Below are 18,893 nucleotides of genomic sequence, written 5' to 3' on the forward strand. Positions count from 1 at the left end.
CATTCCATGTCCAAAGTTTCCCAGTAGCTGAACACAATGACATAAGCATGACGATCAATTAGTGATACATGTAGAAATGCTAAGTAACGAGGGACGCTGCAAAATGTTTCAAGAAATGACAACAAGCAGCCAGGTTATTTCCCCAATCTGTAGCACGATGCAGAGTGGTGGAGATGTGAGCCCGGACGGCGCTGCAGGTACCCTGATGGCGTACACGCTGGTGTCGACGTGCGTGCTGCTGCTGCGCTACCAGCCGCGCAACAAGACGCTGGTGGAACTGCTCCCGGAGTCGGTGCGCTCGCAATGCCCCACGCCCAGCAGCGAGGCGCCCCCGTCCCTGCTGCGGCTGACCAGGGGCTCCGCGGGGATGCCGCCCCCCGCCCCCGCCGCCACCATCCGCACCAAGCGGAGCAACCGCGTCGTCACTCCCGACAGCGACGACGACGAGCGCAGAGGTACCGCCCCTTCCGCCGCCGCGGATGCGGCGCATGCTTCGGGGAGCCGCTCGCTTATCTGCCGCGGTGGAGGCCGAATGGGGCTGTGCGAACCTTGAGCATCTTTCGCCCATGCGCGAGCCCCCGGGTTGGGAATCGTGGAAAGGGGCCCAGCTCTGTCGCGTCTCACTATCGCTGGGACACAAGAGGCAGCGACAGGGACACTTTTTCAGGACCTTCGGAAGTTGAACCCCTCGCGAACCAAGCCGCTGCGATGAGAACTCCTAAGCACGGCCGCCGAAACACGCTGGCTGCAGCGCCTATTCACAGCGGCAACTGTTAGCGCCGGCGTTGTACGCGTAGTTGGTGCTGCAGGACATACCAGGGAAGGGAAACAGCCAACCACTAATTGTCATACGTTCAGCTGTTGCTCTCAGCAGCGTCGTGTGGTAGTGGCAGGAGCCTTTGCAAAGGTCAAGTCACGGTGACATCGAGGCGCCGAAAACCGTTTGCCAAGATAGGGTGTTAAACACATCCGTATTCATCAGGCATTTCCCAAGTTGCGGCGTTCCGGATTATTTCACGTAATGCCAAAGCCGGGGACATTGTACTTCGTCCGGCTGCACCGCACCACGTCCACCGCTTTAAAAAGCGCCTGTCCTGCCCAGTTCCTCGCTTCGTCGTGCGTTCTTCTGCGCTTTTCGTCACTGTGCAGCCAGCGAGAAGCAGCCGCTTCCGCCTTTCATGTTCCGTTCGGTGGGGGCACTCCGCGGGCGCCGAACTCACGCGGGCTTCCTTCGGCATTCCACGCGGCCCTAAGTTAATGCGTGTAGAGGCGCGCCGCGACGACGCGGAGGCGGATTCGCAGGGTTCAAAGGCGCATTCACCGACGGTAATATCGCCCCTAAGCTTAACCTCTGCGGCGCGTTTTGGAGGAACCAGAACGCGTCAGCCGCGGTATGGATATTCATTGTTAACAGCGCCTTCCGGACCGGAGTAGTCCGGCCCTTCGCCTGCGTTCCCGACCGGTGTTGTTGCTCCACTGTCTGGCCGTCAGGGGTGGGCAGCCGCCTCACGAGGTCGACCTCAGCCTCAAATGTGGTGAGGTTGAGGTGAGGCCACAGGGTACAACCTGTTGACTGACGTTGACGCTGGAGTAGTTGTCGTCAGAAACCAGTGCACTTACTTTTCCGCGCGCACTCCGTTCTTTCTCAACGTGCCGTTGAGTGTGATGTGCGCCAAGGCAAATTGTACCCGTAAAAACAACAAGGCGCCCCTGCGGACGTAAGACGTAAGTCGTGGCACCGTCATCAACGTCATCGCCACGATCGATGCGAAGAGCCTTGGGATTTTTTCCCCTTTTGACGCTATTTCCGGAAGTTTGTCGCCGCTCCTCAGAAGCTTGGTGTTCCAAGGCTGTGAGCCGAGGTGTGATTCGGTGAACAAGGCGCGTTAAAATTTCCCCTGATCACCGTGTTGACAGAGGCGTTAAAAGGGCGACAAGCTTAGAAAGGCACCTTTTGCACCTTCTCGGTGTTTTTATACGGAGGGCTCTATTTTTTCATTACATGGGACTTAAACGTTAATTTTAATAAATCGTCTTACATTGAAATCGAAATTGATGTATTTCTATAAAAACATGTACATGATTTTATGGCGGATTTGTCGGGGAAAAAGATGCTCTTGGCAGCTTGGCGAGCCCTAAAATCCATAAACAGAGGCGGCATCATGGTGAAGACAGAAAGAAAAAGAACAAGGAAAGAAACGTCTTCGTTAAACAGAAAGACAGAAAGAAGAAAGGGCCCCTCAAAATAGGATACAGAAAAAAGAAAAACTGCCACTACAGCCGCATAATTTAAGACAGGGTAATTCAATTCAATATCAAAAGCATAACAGGGTAACTCTACAGGAGAAGCTCCGCCCACGCGCGTGATGCGGTTGCCCTGGGAGACTTCCGCCATTCGGAATATAGTTCCATAATGATAGTATTGTTCTGCGTGTAAATGATCACTACAAAGAAAGGAATTCTATCCATATAAAATTATTTTTTATGGCATGAAGAAAAATTTAGTTGGAACGTACGCACAACTTAAAAAAACGTAATGGAAGACGTGGTGCGGCAGAAAAAAAAATAAACGCGAATCTGCTAAAAAATTAGCTTTTGGGAGAGTGTATGTAATGTTTTTCATTTTTTACTTGATATCGTTGCATAGCAGAATGTTTTTGGCCTTTTTTTTTCTTAAAAAAGTGTCAGGTAAGTTACGCGCGGGTTAGTTCCTACGTCAGGTTTGATGCATTCGCGTATGTATAGTGTGCCGCCAACACCACTTGCACCGCGCGTCCCCTTATCGGCTTTCTGAGTGTGTTGTGTGGCTTTTCTTCCGTGACGGATTCCCACGAGGTAACATCGGCATGCGATTCTTTTTTGCCTGGTGAGTCTGGTGGAGCTTCGACCGCTACGCCCAGGACCCTAAGCAAGAACAACAAGAGCGGCAATGGGCTCAACAGACTGCGCGGAAAATGATCTTTCACTGCTACAAGTTCTGGCGGGCGCAAGGGAGCCGAAATGCACCGTGGAAAGTACTGCCGCATTTGTCGCCGATATGCTCTGAATTGGCTTGCGGACCGTGTTTACGGTCAAGAAGGAGGCACAAGCCGCTCGTGGAGTGCTGTCAACGCCATCTCGGAAAGCCCGCGGAATTCCGAGAAGAAACGAGGCAGTGCCTGGTGCGACAGCTTTACGTTGAACGCGCTGAGGTCTTGCGTGCACGACTTTTTTCGCCGCAACGAGATACTGACGGTGGCAAAGATCACAAAGGAGATCTCGGAGCGTACAGTTGACCCGTCACTGAAGCTGTGGGCTGTTCGTCGTCTGCGTCGAGAGATCGGGTTCAAGCGGGAGAGGAGAAGCCGGAACTCTCTGCTGCTTGATCGCGAAGACATCTTCGCGTGGTCGCAGGAGTGCCTGCGCGACATTCGGTGATACCGAGCGGAAAATCGGCGGATTTTCTACTTGGATGAGACCTACTGACAACACTGTGAAGTCCAGTGCAGACGCCTTCAGGCGCGGCCTGACGATGGGACTGAAGCAGCCTTCGGGGAAAGGTCAGCAGGTCATTGTAACCCACATAGGCAGCAAAGATGGCTTCGTTGATGGATGTCTCGATGTGTTTTACGGCAAGAAGACTGTGGACTACCACGAAGAAATGGACGGCCCCCGCTTCGAGAGCTGGTTTGACGGTGTGCTGCTGCAGAGGCTCCCAAGTGGTAGCGCCACAGTGATGGACAGTGCATCCTATTACTCACGGCGGAACGAGGCGGTGCCAACGACGAATTCCCTCAAGGGAGCGATCACAGAGTGGTTCGACAGCAAAGGCATCCAGTACGGCGCTGGGCTGACCAAGAAGCAGCTGCTGGAGATAGTTGCTCGAGTGAAGCCACGTTTCATCAGCTACCGAGTCGACACGGCTGCACAAAGGCAGGCTTTATTGTGGTAAGGCTGCCGCCTTACCACTGCGAGTTCAATTCCACTGAACTGATCTGGGCGCAAGTGAAGAATGCTGTGGCAGCAGCCAACACGACGTTCAACATTACGCATGTGGAACCAGAGGTCGGCAAACTCACTCATGAGTCCACTCACTCAGACTCATTTGGACTCAAACTCACGCGTGAGTTTGAGTTTGAGTGAGCGCGAGGCTAGTGTGGCATGGTGAGTTTGAGCTTGAGTGAGTTTGAGCCGAGTGATCACGACTGAGTTTGAGTCCGATTGAGTTTGAGTCCATTTTGAGTTCTGAGTACATTTTGAGTTTGAGTCCATTTTGAGTTCTGAGTACATTTTGAGTTTGAGTCCATTTTGAGTTCTGAGTACATTTTGAGTTTGAGTCCATTTTGAGTTCTGAGTACATTTTGAGTTTGAGTCCATTTTGAGTTCTGAGTACATTTTGAGTTTGAGTCCATTTTGAGTTCTGAGTACAATTTGAGTTTGAGTCCATTTTGAGTTCTGAGTAGATTTTGAGTTTGAGTCCATTTTGAGTTCTGAGTACATTTTGAGTTTTAGTCCATTTTGAGTTCTGAGTACATTTTGAGTTTGAGTCCATTTTGAGTTTGAGTTCATTTTGAGTTCTGAGTACAATTTGAGTTTGAGCTCATTTTGAGTTCTGACTACATTTTGAGTTTGAGTCCATTTTGAGTTTGAGTCCATTTTGAGCTCTGAGTACATTTTGAGTTTGAGTCCATTTTGAGTTTGAGCTCATTTTGAGTTCTGAGTACATTTTGAGTTTGAGTCCATTTTGAGTTTGAGTCCATTTTGAGTTCTGAGTACATTTTGAGTTTGAGTCCATTTTGAGTTCTGAGTACATTTTGAGTTTGAGCACATTTTGAGTTTGATTACATATTGAGTTTTGAGTACATTTTGAGTTCTGAGTAAATAGGAGTTTTGGAGTTTGAGTACATATGAGTAGCCTAGCAGGCAACTATGGTTGGCTGTTAAGTTTCATGCGTCACTGTGGGCTCGGAATTCAAGTTACCTGCGGGTATGGCACCAATCGCGATCTGCATGATCGGTTGGGAGGGAGGTGGTGTCTGATTTTTTTTAGTTTCTTGTTGAATTTTTATGGCCATAAGCACTTGCTGTATACCTAATTTTCGCGGCTGGGCGCGTGAGTGATAATTGACTGGTGAGGTCATAAAAAAGGGTTGTCTTAACTTTTCCTCCTGACGGATCCACTAAGAGCGTGGGAAAGGGTGGTGGGAAAGCACACGGCGGCGCTGGCGTGCTGGTTGTTCGCCTGCTACTGTTAACGGCTTGATATACTAGGGGTCACAAAGGAAGAGGTGAGAGCCGGGGGGAAATGGGGGCGGGGGGGCGGGGGCTGTCCTTTCTACTGTTTCAAATGAATTAGCTGAATTGACTGGGCAGCGCCCCTTAAGACAGAATAATGACCACATTAGATTGGGTGAAAAGTGAAACTGATGAGGCTAAGGCGTGTAAGGTATCAAATGAAAGGTCCGGATTAACGGAATCACGCGGGGTAAATAAAAAAAAATGCTTCCTGATTGTAGTCATCAGGCAGTCATAATGAGTCATAGATTGGGTTAAAATTCAAAATGACGCTGCGAGGGCATGTGGGGAATCAAATTCAAGGTCTCGATGTGGGGAATCATTCGGGACGAACATGAGATATGGATATATCATGACGTAGTCATGGTAAATCAAAGATTCGGTTAAAATTCAGGTTCATGACGCTAGGGCGTATCAAATTAAAGGTCTCGACGAGGGTAATCACGTGCTTCCTGATTATTATCATGACATAGTCAAAATGGGTCATAAATTGGGTTAAAATTCACAATGATGCCACTGGGTGTCCGGAGTATCAAATTGAAGGTTCCGATAAGGAAAATCACGTGGGACAAAAATGTGGTAGGGCTATATCATGAGATAGTCATGGTTAGTCATTGATTGGTTTAACGTTCAAATTGATTCCGCTAGGATGTGATGGGTATCAAATCAATGGTCTTGATGAGCCGAATCACGTGGGAGAAATACAAAAATGCTTCCTGGTTATAACCATTAGATTGTCATGGCGAGTCTTATATTGGGGTAAAATTCGAAGTGACCCCGCTAGGGAGTGTAGGGTATCAAATTTACGGTCTTGAAGAGGGGAATCACGTGGTACAAATAAAAAAAGGCTTCGTAGTTCGAATCATGAGATGGTCATTATGAGTCATAGATGGGGTTAAATTCAAGGTGAGGCCGCTGAAGCATGTGGGGCGTCAAATTGAAGGTTCCAGTTAGGGGAATCATGTCGGACACCTAAATAATGCGTCCTGGTTACAGTCATGAGTCATGGTTAGTTTGACTGGTATGAATTCCATATGACCCTGCTAGGGTGTGTGGGGTATCAAATTAAAGGTCTCGTCGAGGGGGTCACGTGGGACAAATATGAAAATGCTTTCTGGATATAATTATGAGGATATCGCAAAAGGCATACAGCAAAAGGTACACACTCACACTCACACACTCACACTCACACACTCTCTCACACACTCACACACTCTCACTCTCTCACACACTCTCACTCTCACACTCTCACTCACACTCTCACTTTCACTCTCACTCGCTCCCACTCTCACTCTCACTCTCACTCTCACACTCACTCTCACTAACACTCTCACTCTCACTCAGTCACACTCACACTCTCACTCACACTCTCACTCACACTCACACACACACTCTCACTCTCACACTCTCAATCTCACACTCTCAAACTCTCACTCACTCTCTGACTGTCTCAATCTCTGTGAGGCCATGTGAGTTCTGAATTCATTTTGAGTTCTCAGCCCATTTTGAGTTCCGAGTTCATTTTGAGTTTTGAATACATTTTGAGTTTTGAGTCCATTTTGAGTTTGAGTACATTTTGAGTTTTGAGTCCATTTTGAGTTTGAGTTCATTTTGAGTTTGAGTCCATTTTGAGTTTTGAGTCCATTTTGAGTTTGAGTTCACTTTGAGTTTGAGTACATTTTGAGTTTTGAGTCCATTTTGAGTTTTGAGTTCATTTTGAGTTTGAGTACATTTTGAGTTTTGAGTCCATTTTGAGTTTGAGTACACTTTGAGTTTGAGTACATTTTGAGTTTTGAGTACATTTTGAGTTTTGAGTCCAAATTGAGTTTGAGTACATTTTGAGTTTGAGTACATTTTGAGTTTTGATTACATTTTGAGTTTGAGTACATTTTGAGTTCTGAGTACATTTTGAGTTTTGAGTCCGAGTGAGTTCTGAGTTTTGAGCTCAATGTGAGTTTGAGTTTGAGTGAGCGCAGATGTGCTTCTCAGCATTGAGTCTGAGTTTGAGTGAGTGGTGATTCGAAAAAAAAAAATTGTGAGTGAGTTTGAGTGAGCCGCGCCAACTTTGCCGAGGTATGTGTGGAACAGCTGCTGAAGGATAAGGTTGCAGAAATCACAGCCGAACATTGGCGAGAGGCTGTGAGGCATGTGCAGACACTCGAGGCAAAGTTTCAGCAAGTGATGTGCGGAAGTGAGCACATTGATCCAATCGTCATCACGCTTGAGGAAGGAAGACGACGAAAGCACTTTCGACCATGCCACTGCGTCAGAGAGCGACGTCTCGGGTGTTTGGCCTGTTGAGGAGCTTTGAAGGCGATGATGACAGCACTTCCAAAGGCGCAGCCGCCTCCGACGTAGTCCTTGGTTGCTGGCGTTTAACACGCCGAAGCCACGCCTGGGCTACGAGGCCCGCCGGCTCCGGATTAACTTCCACCACCTGCAGGTGATCAATTCAACGTGCGCCGAAATCTTGACACACGGACGTTTTCGCTCTTCGCCTCCATCAGAAAAGTAGCCACGGTAGCTGGGATTGACCCCGCATCCTTGGGCTCAGCCGCACAACGCCTTAGCCACTCAGCCACTGCAGCGGGTTGACAACGTCTCTTGTGTTTGCCCTCATCAGCACTCGACCGTATCCACCATCACCACGATGAAACAACCTTTTTAAAGGCTACCAAAATTTTGTTTGCCGGAATTGCATTGCATCTTGGTGACAGCCATCCCTGCCTACTGTCAAAAACTTCATGATCTAGGACTTTTTTTTTTTTTTTGCGATAGAATGCCCGTTGGCATAAAAATAACTGATTTACTTAAACAATGGCACATAAAACAGTGTCTTATGAAATGGCAACAGTGTACTTTAATATGTTTGACCACACAGAAAGAAAACCATACAACTAGTTGAAGAAAAGGTTGTAATATCTACACATCTAACCATTGCACCAGTAGCAGCGATGCCAGTGGTTTTGACTCTGATGGTGAAAAACACACTGCCTTAAAGGTGCACTGAAGTGTAAAAGCAAGTTGGCCTGTATAAATAGTAGCAGATTGTCGTGCATACAAACATACCACTCACAGCAGCAGCAGAGTCTTATCATTAAAGAAAAGGTAAAGAGCATTCAAACAGGTATCCCTGCCCCATACACTGCCTCATGCCTCACGAGATGCCTCACAAATGGCTACGCGTTCAACCATCGTCGTCGTTACACGGAGGTGTGCATGATTTTTTCTAAAAAAATAGGGCGCGGGTGCTCGCTTCGCCCGCCGGGTCGAAGCAGGCGAGGGAGGTGCAGATGTGAATACGTGGTTTCCAGTCAAGTTAAGAGGTGTTCCATTGCTCAACTTGATCCAGAACGTTCCAAAATACATTTCCGCAAAGAGCGATGCCATTCTTCCATGTGGGGAGATTGAACAAACTTGCATCTTTTCATTCAAAGATCACGCCGGACTCTTCTTACAGCCAGTATAGCAAAACAATGCAGCACGTTGGCTCACAAACACGTACATTTCGGTATCGCAAGGCGAATGCCGACAAAACATTTCACCCAACCAGAAACTTACTCGCACTCTTGGCTTTGTAGCTTTCTCTCCTTCTGTTATGAATTGTGCTTCACCAGCAAAGGTAGCTAAATGTTTAGGTAACGAGAACGTTTCTGCGCGATTCATTTCAACGCTCGTAGCCTTAAAAAAACTGTAACAAGATTTCCACACTACTTCATACTTTGAACCATTATTTCTCCGTCATCTGCTTCTGTGAAACCTGGCTTGTGAAGATCGCGATATGTATTGCTTTGCCGACTATGATTGCGAATACGATCATCGTAGTGGTAGCCCTTACGGGGGCTCTGCCATTTTCGTTTCAAACCAGCTCGCGTATTGTCGACGCACTGGATCTAAACATAACTGTTCACAAATGCGGATCTGTCTGGGTTGAACTCGATCCAATTGATTCGTAGTTGAAGAAAGTGGTTATCGCCGACCAAAAGCTTAGTTAAAAAGGCTAAAAAGACGTTTCGGCTTCCATTAGGAAGCCTTGTTCACTGCGCCTAACGTATCGGCGCACTTCAGTGATGAACGGTTGGCCATACGACCGTCGTAACGTAGTGAAATCTAAGTTTGACGAAAACTCGTCTGGTCGGGTGAAAGATACATAGTTACATCATAGTTACAGATACATCATCTGCATAGGTACAGCATTGGTATTTTCTTTTTTAACATTTTGTACGATCACCTTGCTTTAGATATTTTCCCCCAACTCATCACTTATAATCTCAATTCAACGCGCATTGCTTCACGCCAGAATCTGCTACTTCCGTGTATATGGCAAACATACGATTCAATTCTCCGCCATTTCGCTCTGGAATTCACTAACCCCTGATATTAAATCTTTTCATTCACTTTGCGTTTTTAAATCCGAACTAAAGACTTTCTTGTTAGGCCCTTCTGTTTGATTGAATTGTAACTGTAGTATCATGTCTTTTTGTTGATGTGGCATTTATATACCCATTTTTGAATAGATTGGAGTTGTATTCTTTGTTTTTTAGTGTTCCTGCTTCTTAGTGTAATATTTTTCCTCTGGTTTTTGTATTCATCGTTCTCTGTTTTATGCTGAGTGTTCTTCTTCTTTTTTAATACCTGGTGAAAAAATAGGAGATGTTGACGCTTTATCGAAGCGCCGGCTACTCCTTCTCGCGTAAGTTACTGTTCGTAATAGACATTTCAAGAGTCTCAAACTCACTGGCCAGGTCGGTGAAGGCAGCTCTTGCGTTTATTTGCTTATTTGTTTGCTTATTTGTTTATTTGTTATTTGCTTCTTTGTGTTTATTTGCTGACAATGTATTCTAGTGTTGCTTGATGATTACTCTTTTTTTTTTTTGCAATCATCATGGGAGGTCCCGCCTGCGCTTCTTACCTTGCGACCTACCAGTGCATCTGTACCCATTCACGTTTCATGTTCACGCTGGATCAATAAAATTCAATTAAAAAAATCAATACATGCGGTTTGACGTGACAGGATGCGTTCGAAGTTCCCAGATGGGGCTCACCTAGGGTGCCTCGATGGCAACGCTTGTGAATCAAGGAATCCTAGACTGACCGATTTTAGGCTGACCAAAAGTCTCGGCTGACCGTGTCTCGCGCGCCGCCACGCGGCGGCATCCGGAAGGGGTCAGGCATCGCGCCAGAGTTTTATAGAGGAAAGTATCTAGAAACGTGATTGCCGCATCGTTCACGAAGATCCGAAGATAGCTTTATATTGATATCTGAAGCAACTTATTTGTTGTAAATTTATTCGTTTCATCCAGTTACCTACTGGGGACGAATTTCTGCCGGAATTCTAGGTGTTGTGCTCCTGGTTTATTGCGCAGTATTTTGGCGGCCGCTACTGTGGCTTGACGACGGCGTCGTAACCGAGCGAAGACAGAAAGAACACAGCGGCGGAAAGTGTGGCAAAAGTGTGGGGAGGAGGGTAGTATGCCGAGCCCGCACGAGACGCTCCGCTGTGGCGACGCATGGAGAAAGTGTGAGGGAGAGGCAGTGAGACACGCTGGGTGGTGGCGACGCGCTGCGAGATGACGCCATATAGCAGCGCGTGCAGTCGTGCGCTCGACGATGTGCGTTCACTTTCTGAGACGCAGTTCGCGCCGCCGACACATCGAAGAACCCACGAGTGGCAGCACTCAGGAGTGAGGCAACCAGTGTGCTTCGCGTCTTCCTCGTTGCTTCGCCCATCTAGACTACGTGATATTTGCGCGGGAGGTTCAAATACAGTTCACAACATGCTCGGCGGCGGCGACGTGCTGCGAGATACCGGCAGAGTAGCGCGGCCGCCGTGCGTTCGCTGATCACGTGATCACTTCCTGAGACGCAGCAGCTACGCGCCGTGACTGAGAAGACTACAGTTCACTGCGCTCAAATTTCGCGTTAGGGTGTGTAGTTATCGTCAGCCATTTTTTTTCACCCTCGTTGTTTGAGATGTTACTCGTGAACGTGTAGTCTCATTGAATTCGTTCTAAATGCATTGTATGGCACCAACTCAGACCTAGAAGAGGCCTGCAGTTAGCATTAGAAAATTCTACGAATCGATGAAGTGCTCCAGGTTGGGGTTTCGGGCGAGGCGAGGTTGAGGTGAGGTCTGTGGTGCTTAGCGCATTCGACCTCACCGCTCGAGGTGAGGTTAAAAAAGTTGAAATGCAGTGTACAAACAAGAGGGACGCTGTGTCTGCAGGAGGCGACGGGACGCTGCACGTGCAGCAGTCGGACACGTACGGCGCGATACTGGAGAGCGGCGAGAGCATCGAGGAAGACATGTTCCAGCAGCCCACGTGGTGGGAGACCAAGACCAAGCAGCTCGGGTACCTGATGCCTTTCCTCAGGGGACACCCCGGGCCGGCCACCGACAGCTCCGGCATGAAGGTCCTTTCAACCTTGCTTACTTCTTCCCCCTTGGCTCGCCTTGCAAGGTTCGAGTTCGCGCGTTGCGAGGCGCATACAATCGGAGGTACAAAAATAACGTTGAACTTGTGGTCGGAGCGAGCGGGAGCAGGGAAGCTGGAGCCGGCAAAAAGGAAACAGCAGCGCGGGCAAAGCGTAGGCCGCTGCCGCAGGTGCAGTACGAGTTGCCTCGAGGGGATGAAAGGTGAAACAGGAGCCTTCTGGCAATGGCGAGCGTGCGGAACGGGCAGCTTCTCATGGGGCGTCCCAGGGGGTTGTCCAAGCGCAAGTTTACACGAAACGCACCATAAAAGTGTTCTATTTTTTCCTTCCTCGTGCGTTTCGTCTCATTTTGCGTGATAGTTAACATGGGTTCAGCTGGTCCAGTAGTTATGCAGACGCACCCATTTCGCTCACAAAGTGGCTGCATCTGGCGGCGGCAGCCGGTATCATCACCGCCGCTGGCGCTGTTTCCCAGCAGCGCGATAAGGGGCAATGCAAATGGTGAAAACAGATGCGCACCACTGGCGCTTTCGATTCGTTCCGTGAGCCGAGTGGCAGGGCTTGGACAGGATATCTGTGCGCCTCATCTCGACAGCTGTGCTCATCTCAGGAACTAGAGATGATGTCCATCGCTGCGCGTGCATCCCCAAATGCTATCGTGATACAGCTTAAAATGAGCATTTTGCCAATGGAGATATTGACAGGTGTACAGCACTCCGTGTTGTGGGCGTGCCTACACAAGTAGCACTAGAATAGGATAGCACGTTATTGTCACGTGCTCTTGACAGCAGCTGCAGGGAAGAGATTGCCCACGGGCGAGCTGGGGGCTGCAGGATCGCGGCTCTTGACGCGAGGGCGCCAAGAGCGCAGGGGTTTATCACGTGGACAGCCACGACACAAATCACTGCACACCTAGTCACTGCGGCATGCTGCGGCAATCAACCGCCAGCGTCTGCCTAGCCCGGAATGGGCTACGCGGGAATGGGCCGGCGCGACGTGTGCAATTAGCCGAAAAAAATGGGCTCACGGCGGCAGATCACTGCCGCCGGTGCTCGTGCACCACACTGCGCAACTCACGCTGCTGCAGTCCTATGCAACGAAACACAACTATGAGCCGCACCGCCCACGCAGCGGCGCCATTTTCCATATCCTGCTCGTCCGGGGCGTCATTTCTACTGCGAAAGATGCCGTGTTCATCACGACCTCTGTTCGCAACATTCTATTTACGCAAGCGTTGGCACCCTGCCCGAGATACCGACAACCCTGATTACCACGAGTCTTGCCACGGGCTTTTAGGGTAACGTCATGATAAAATCCGAAGAGAATGAACAGTTTTATATGGCGCGTGTGACAAGATGTTAGTCGCCGATATTACAGCTGCCCAATCAGGTTATAGATATCATAAAGAAGGCAAGGAAGAACCCGAGCTTTTATCACGGCTGTCTTTCCTTGCGTCTTGTTCCAGCGCCAGCCCCGTTGGCCGCAGGTTAGGCACGCTGCAGGAAGGAGGGAAAAACTGATTGGAAAATCGCCACTGCTTTATCAATGCGCACTGCAAGCAGCTGCATTAGGAAAAATGCTGCGCTAACAGCGGGCTTAGTGTAGGCCTCCCGCTGCAAATCAAGCAGTGCACTACCCAGGGCCAATGCTACACGTCAACCTCTCAACCGGCTACCGCCCAGCGTCACTGCGGTCAGCACTCCAGCTCGCCCAATGCGCTACCTTATTACAGTTCACTTCGTAGCCATAGACGTAGCCGTAGTTTTATTTGCAGAGTGTGCCAGCCTAGTGGTGTGCACACGGTGGCTACCCATGCCCCAGTGCGCTTGCTAGCTTGCCACATGGTAGGCGGCAACGCAATAAATAAATAACTGCATGTATATATGGAAGCAACAAACAAGCGAATGTCGCGCATCAACAGAATATCGTAGGGACATCGATAAGGTACAGGAAGAGGGGAAACAAAGAGGAATGATACGGACATACACGAGGTGCAGAACACGCAGAATAGTGTGCACGGCGGAGCGTAAGCAAAAGAAGGCGCGCAAACGGGCGACACAGCTCTCGGGGTTCCTCTGTGCCTCGCAGTAGAAGAGGCTTGCACCCCCGTCCCTGCGCGCATTGCTTGAGGCTGGCCTGCGCGGTTGTTCACGCGCACGCGGGACGGAAGAAAGTTCCCTTTCTTTTCGCCCGAAAACGGTGGTGGCGAGCGGTCGATGCACTGCCCGGCTAACGACGCCTCGAGCCACCCGGATATGTCAAGTGGCGCTGCTGGCCCCCTACGCAGACTTCAGTGCAGGAGGCCTAAGGATTGCTGGCAAGGCCCGTGCACGCTTGAGTCTCGCCGCGTCATTAGATCCCCCACTTGAGGTCTAGCGCCCGTCCGGTCTATGTGCCCCTTCGTGTTCGAGCTATTTTTCTCTTGTGCGCAAGTTACCACCCAACAAGTTCTATGGAGGATTTTCACGTTCAATGATGCTTGTCGGATCCGTCGACCCCCAAGGACGAGACTCGAGCGTCAAGGTAGGAGAGGAGCGACCATCGAGGTCTACATTTAATGGAACTTCGAACGGTCAGAGAAAAGAAAAAAGCAATGGGTGCGCTCGTGAAGCGCGATCACTGATGATGATGATGCCAGTCAAGGGAGACTGGCCTTCAACTTGTAAAGATGGTTCGCAGCCGCAGGCCAATGGCTGCCGAGGGCGATGGAGCTGTGTAGCAACGCTTCAGAAGATTCTATAATGCTCATTGTCTAGGCCTCCATTCTGCTATTTCGGAGACGTGAGAGTAGCTCGTCCGGGACATTCTCGAGGAATGATGCAAATCGGAAGAACAATCAACGACTGGCAGCTCGAAAATAAGACGGTTCCGTGTCCCTTGCCCGCAGTGACGCGGAACGGAAGCTGCGAAGCGCAAGGAGGCGTGTATTACAGTTGCACAGCAGTTGCACAAGTGCTGCAACTGAAGTCGCGCGGAACCAAAGCACGGCGGTCACTGTCGACCGTAATGGGGTAGTCGTGTAAAGGAAGTGACGCAGCCTGGAGGAATTCCGCCCGTCTCTGATTGGGCATGCACAACGCCTGCTCTGCTGCGTGCAGGTGATGAAGCTGGTGGGCCTGCTGTACGCGTTCGCGATCGCCTTCGACCTGGTGATCGTGTGCGGCGTGGGTGCCCTGGAGCGAGGCAGCGGCCTGGTGCTCGTCATCCTCTTCGCCTGCCTCGCCGGCATCCTCGCCTCCGTCTTCCTCATCGCCAAGGAGCCGCAGGCCAAGTGAGGACAACCGCTGCTGCTGGCCGCCTGTAGCCCGTGCCAAAGTCACGGTTTGCTACTATAGTGGGGGGGGGGGGCAACCACGAGCAATTGCTGCAGTCATTTTAATTTGGCACTAAACTTTCTGAAATCTGAAAGGTGGCTGTATGTAGCGTCTAAACGCGAAATGCACACAACTCCGTTTCGGTTTAAATGCGGGATTCGAAAACCCCATGAAAGACTAGCAGAGGCGGCACTTTATTATTGTTTTAGCTGGGGACAAATTTTAACTATTTCACGTGCAGTTAAAAGCAACGTTACTGGTAACGTTGGTTAAAAGTTCGTTGCCGCGTGGCTCACCATGATGCGGCAAAAGGAATGCTGAAAAGCGTTCCTCTTGCAGCATGCGTAAGATTTGAAAAATTCCGCTGAAAATCAGGAACTAGATCTTAAAATCAGATCTGAAAATCGGGAAAACCATTTCGGCTCATAGTGTTCTGGGTGGTGACCTTTCATTTGGGATGCAGAGCATATAGTCCACAAAAAATTACCATCTCTTCCTAAAAAAAGTTGAGGTACGCACGAAAGCTCTCTAGCTAACATCAAAAGTGCGTCAAAACTGTTGTGTTCGTGCTCCTCAGCCGAAGCCCAGTGCTATGTCGGCGCCTCCCGACAGCGCGCCGGTCAGTGTCCCCCGCGAAGGGGCCCTTTCCTTCGCCGGCGCCGCCCCCGACTTCGCGGGGCGATGGACAATGCACGGAGAGACGCTTTGGGACCTCGCTTCGGAGCGCAAAAGCCGTGTTCTTCTTGGGTGAATAAACCCTATTTTCGAGTGTGCCCGTGCGTCAGCTTGTCACTGACGGCGCGGACATAACAAAAAACTTCGCTAAAAGTGCGTCCAGTCGATCGTCGAACCTTCGAAGCCCCAAATCGCAAACGAAGAACGAACCAATGCGACCATTTTTCGCACACTGAGTAAATGCATTTACAAACGATCTAAATGTACACCAATACGTGTGTTATGAGATAAAGGTACACTGTTGTACTCCCCCTTCGTGATCAATGCGTGTATTACCTTCTCTTTCGTGGACATTCGTCTTTCGTGGACATTTGCAACCAAAGGAGCAGATACGCGGCTTTTCTGTTCGTTGTTGTGTTTATAACAGCACGAACGTGAGATCTGTTCTTTCAAAGCGAAGCTGTATTTTCTCACTTATGCCGTTGTACGCCAATGCGCTCTGCAGGAAAGACAGCTTCCTCTGACGATGCTGATGAATGATCGTGGGTGAAATCCGCTGTTTCAGCAGCTTTCACACAGGGTGGAACTGGGTTTCACTTTTTTTTGCTCGATGGTTGACTTTACGCTTTTCTCTTCACGTGACCAAGCCGTGCCAACATTTTCTTGTTACCCCCTGCGCAGAAATATTGGTACCGCATCTGGCATAAAGTAATAAAACGCCGAAAAGGCATGAAAATGTTCATTTGAACTTCTCCTTAACGCAGTAATTTTTTATACGACAGACAAAAACAAGGCTACTACTTTACAACCACTGCTTTAAAGGGGCCCTAAATAGGCTGCCAAATGCTACGATTTTGCGTGCGCAGTCACTGGAGTACTATCCAAGGAACGTCATCCCGCAAAAATTGTTTAAATTCGTTAAGTATTAGCCGAGTTATCGCTCATTAAAAGGGGCCACCCATAAGGCCTGGGGCTCTCCTCCTCTAGTAGCTCCTCCGAAGCACTGTGGAAGCCGCGACGTCATCGACCCGGCGCAAGACCACAGAGAGAAACAGGGCAATCCATCACCCTCCTTGATGTACGCGCAGTCATTGGCTGCGCCAAGCCCTGCGCGTGCTTTTTTTTTTTTTTAGCACTCGACGCACATGCTCCGCCCACCAGATTCCGGTTGCACGGTGAGCGCTTTCGCTGTGGTTCGCGTTCGCGGCGCCGCACTGGGCAGTGTCTCGTGCGTCATAGAGGCGCGTCAGAGCGGGAAAGAACTGCGTCAGAGCGCGCAAGTGTGGCGGCAAGGTATGGTTGGTGAGCCAGGAGAGAAAGTGAAATCTTTTTTTCGTGTTTGTGCGGCCCCTGCTTTACGCAGAGGTGTAATATTTGGTACACTTTGTCGTGAAGGGGTACTCTAGCGATTGCGCGATTGAAATGGCGACCTTCGGAAGCCTATTTAGGGCCCCTTTAAAACTAGCCCATTCTCACACCCTAGTGCAGACAAAAGGTCAGCTGCTGTGACAGTGATAAAAATGTGAGCGTGCCTATTTGTTTTAATTACGGCTTACAATTCTCGCAGCAATTGCGTGTTTGTTTTTGCGTCATAGCAAGAACTGTCTGCGACCCTCGTCGGGACAGTTCGCCTGCTGGCTGGCGACGATGGAGATCGCGCAGCTGCCACTTTTGCCGCTCCCCGGAGCGGGGATCATAAATAATCCGCGTTCAGACGATGTGTTGCCCTAATGTGCGCAACATCCAGCGCCTACGTGCAGCTGCCCAAGCCATGCGGCGGCAGCTGAGGGTTGCACGGTGTGCAGGTGCGAGCTGAAGTTCAAGGCTCCCGGCGTACCTGTGGTGCCGGCCATCGCCGTCGTAGTCAACATCTACCTGATCTTCAAGCTGTCCGTGCTCACCCTCGTGCGATTCGTGGTGTGGATGATCCTAGGTGGGTCTCGCACGCCGCCTCAACCACCGTGCTTTGCGTCTAGATTATACACGCGCAATCCGCGCCCTAGTGGCGTTGCAACGCAGTTTGGCACACGCCAAAGGAGGCAGCACTCGCTTCCCTGCCACCCGGTGTGAAATTGAGTACAAAGGCAGCCGGAGGAGCGTTGCACGAGCGTGCTCTGTTCTTGGCGCGCTGCCCCATGCACGGCCCCTGTGGTGTTCCCGCAGGCCTGCTCATGTACTTCTGCTACGGCATCAAGCAGAGCAACCTCGAGTCGCTGATGGAGGAGCGCATCGAGCTCAAAATCCCCAGCCAGGGCTTCACGCTGCAGCCGCCGCCCATGCCGCCGGGACAGCAGCGCGCCCCTCCGTCGGCGCAAGAGATCAGCGCCAAGCTCGCCGACGTGGCCAACGGCCAGCCAGTCGCGCAGGGCTGGGAGACCTTCGAGTGATGCTGCGGGAAAGACCCGAGCTAAGGACAGACGTGTGCCGCTGCAGGGACAGCCGCTGCAGCGCTGTCCACCTCCCGGGACAGAAGGGGCCGCCGTGGCCGCAGCTGGGGCGACTGCGGATGATGCAGTGCGGCCAGGTCTTCTTCCGGCCCGGAAACACGAGTGTGTCGGTGGCCCTCGTGTCATAATAAGCCTCACATATCCGCCAGCTGTGCCAGTTCTATGAGATGAATTCCCCTTCCCTTACGGCGCTGTGCAGGGCGTTGTCCAGTAACCGCATCGGGGTATCTGGAGCTCAATCCGACTCGTGGACACTGAGCCATGCCGTCAACACTACACATCTCGGGGACGACTTTCTGTGGCAATGCGGGGCCGCCAAAATTAGATGATGCGCGTAGTGGCAAGGTGCGACGAACTTCTTGAACCTGGCGTGCCTTCTCATAACCGAACTTTCTAAGGAAGTTAAGCGACCGTTTCTGCTGGCGCATTTCCTGCAGGCGAGGAACTTGTGCCACCACAGGACGATATCCTTTCCCGCGATGAGTGCCCATTTAGGGATACAGAATCGGTGCGGCCACGGTGGGCTCACTCGCCCCTTCGTAGGTATACATTCCCTCGCCGGTGCGCACGAACAACAGATAATGGCGGTCGACCCTGCCTGACATGTACCTAGGCGTTGAACGGCACTTGCCTGGCCTGTTTCGGAAACTTTTGGTTGTGAAACCTGACGCGCAGTCGCTGTGGTGGAACGAAGTGGTAATCTCACGAAGACGACTCGCCCAGCGCCTGTGGAGAACGTTCTCCGAGG

The 18,893-nt window shown here is 50.4% G+C and overlaps 1 protein-coding gene across 3 annotated transcripts in view; it reads left to right on the forward strand.

Annotated features, from left to right (window-relative positions):
• The window catches only part of LOC144144303 (putative cationic amino acid transporter), a 234,690-nt gene extending 216,324 nt beyond the window's left edge, over positions 1-18,366 (forward strand). For all 3 annotated transcript variants that reach the window (XM_077675685.1, XM_077675683.1, XM_077675684.1), the window contains 5 exons: positions 198-455; positions 11,501-11,688; positions 14,808-14,980; positions 17,504-17,631; positions 17,862-18,366. In XM_077675685.1, the coding sequence (XP_077531811.1) occupies positions 198-455; positions 11,501-11,688; positions 14,808-14,980; positions 17,504-17,631; positions 17,862-18,085 (971 nt within the window). In that variant the 3' untranslated portion in view covers positions 18,086-18,366. The remainder of the gene's footprint in view (positions 1-197; positions 456-11,500; positions 11,689-14,807; positions 14,981-17,503; positions 17,632-17,861) is intronic.
• The last annotated feature ends 527 nt before the right edge of the window (positions 18,367-18,893 follow it).

This window comes from Haemaphysalis longicornis, unplaced genomic scaffold (assembly GCF_048455015.1).
Source record: "Haemaphysalis longicornis isolate Haplotype H1 unplaced genomic scaffold, Haemaphysalis longicornis Haplotype H1 scaffold_7, whole genome shotgun sequence".
Lineage (NCBI taxonomy): Eukaryota > Metazoa > Arthropoda > Arachnida > Ixodida > Ixodidae > Haemaphysalis > Haemaphysalis longicornis.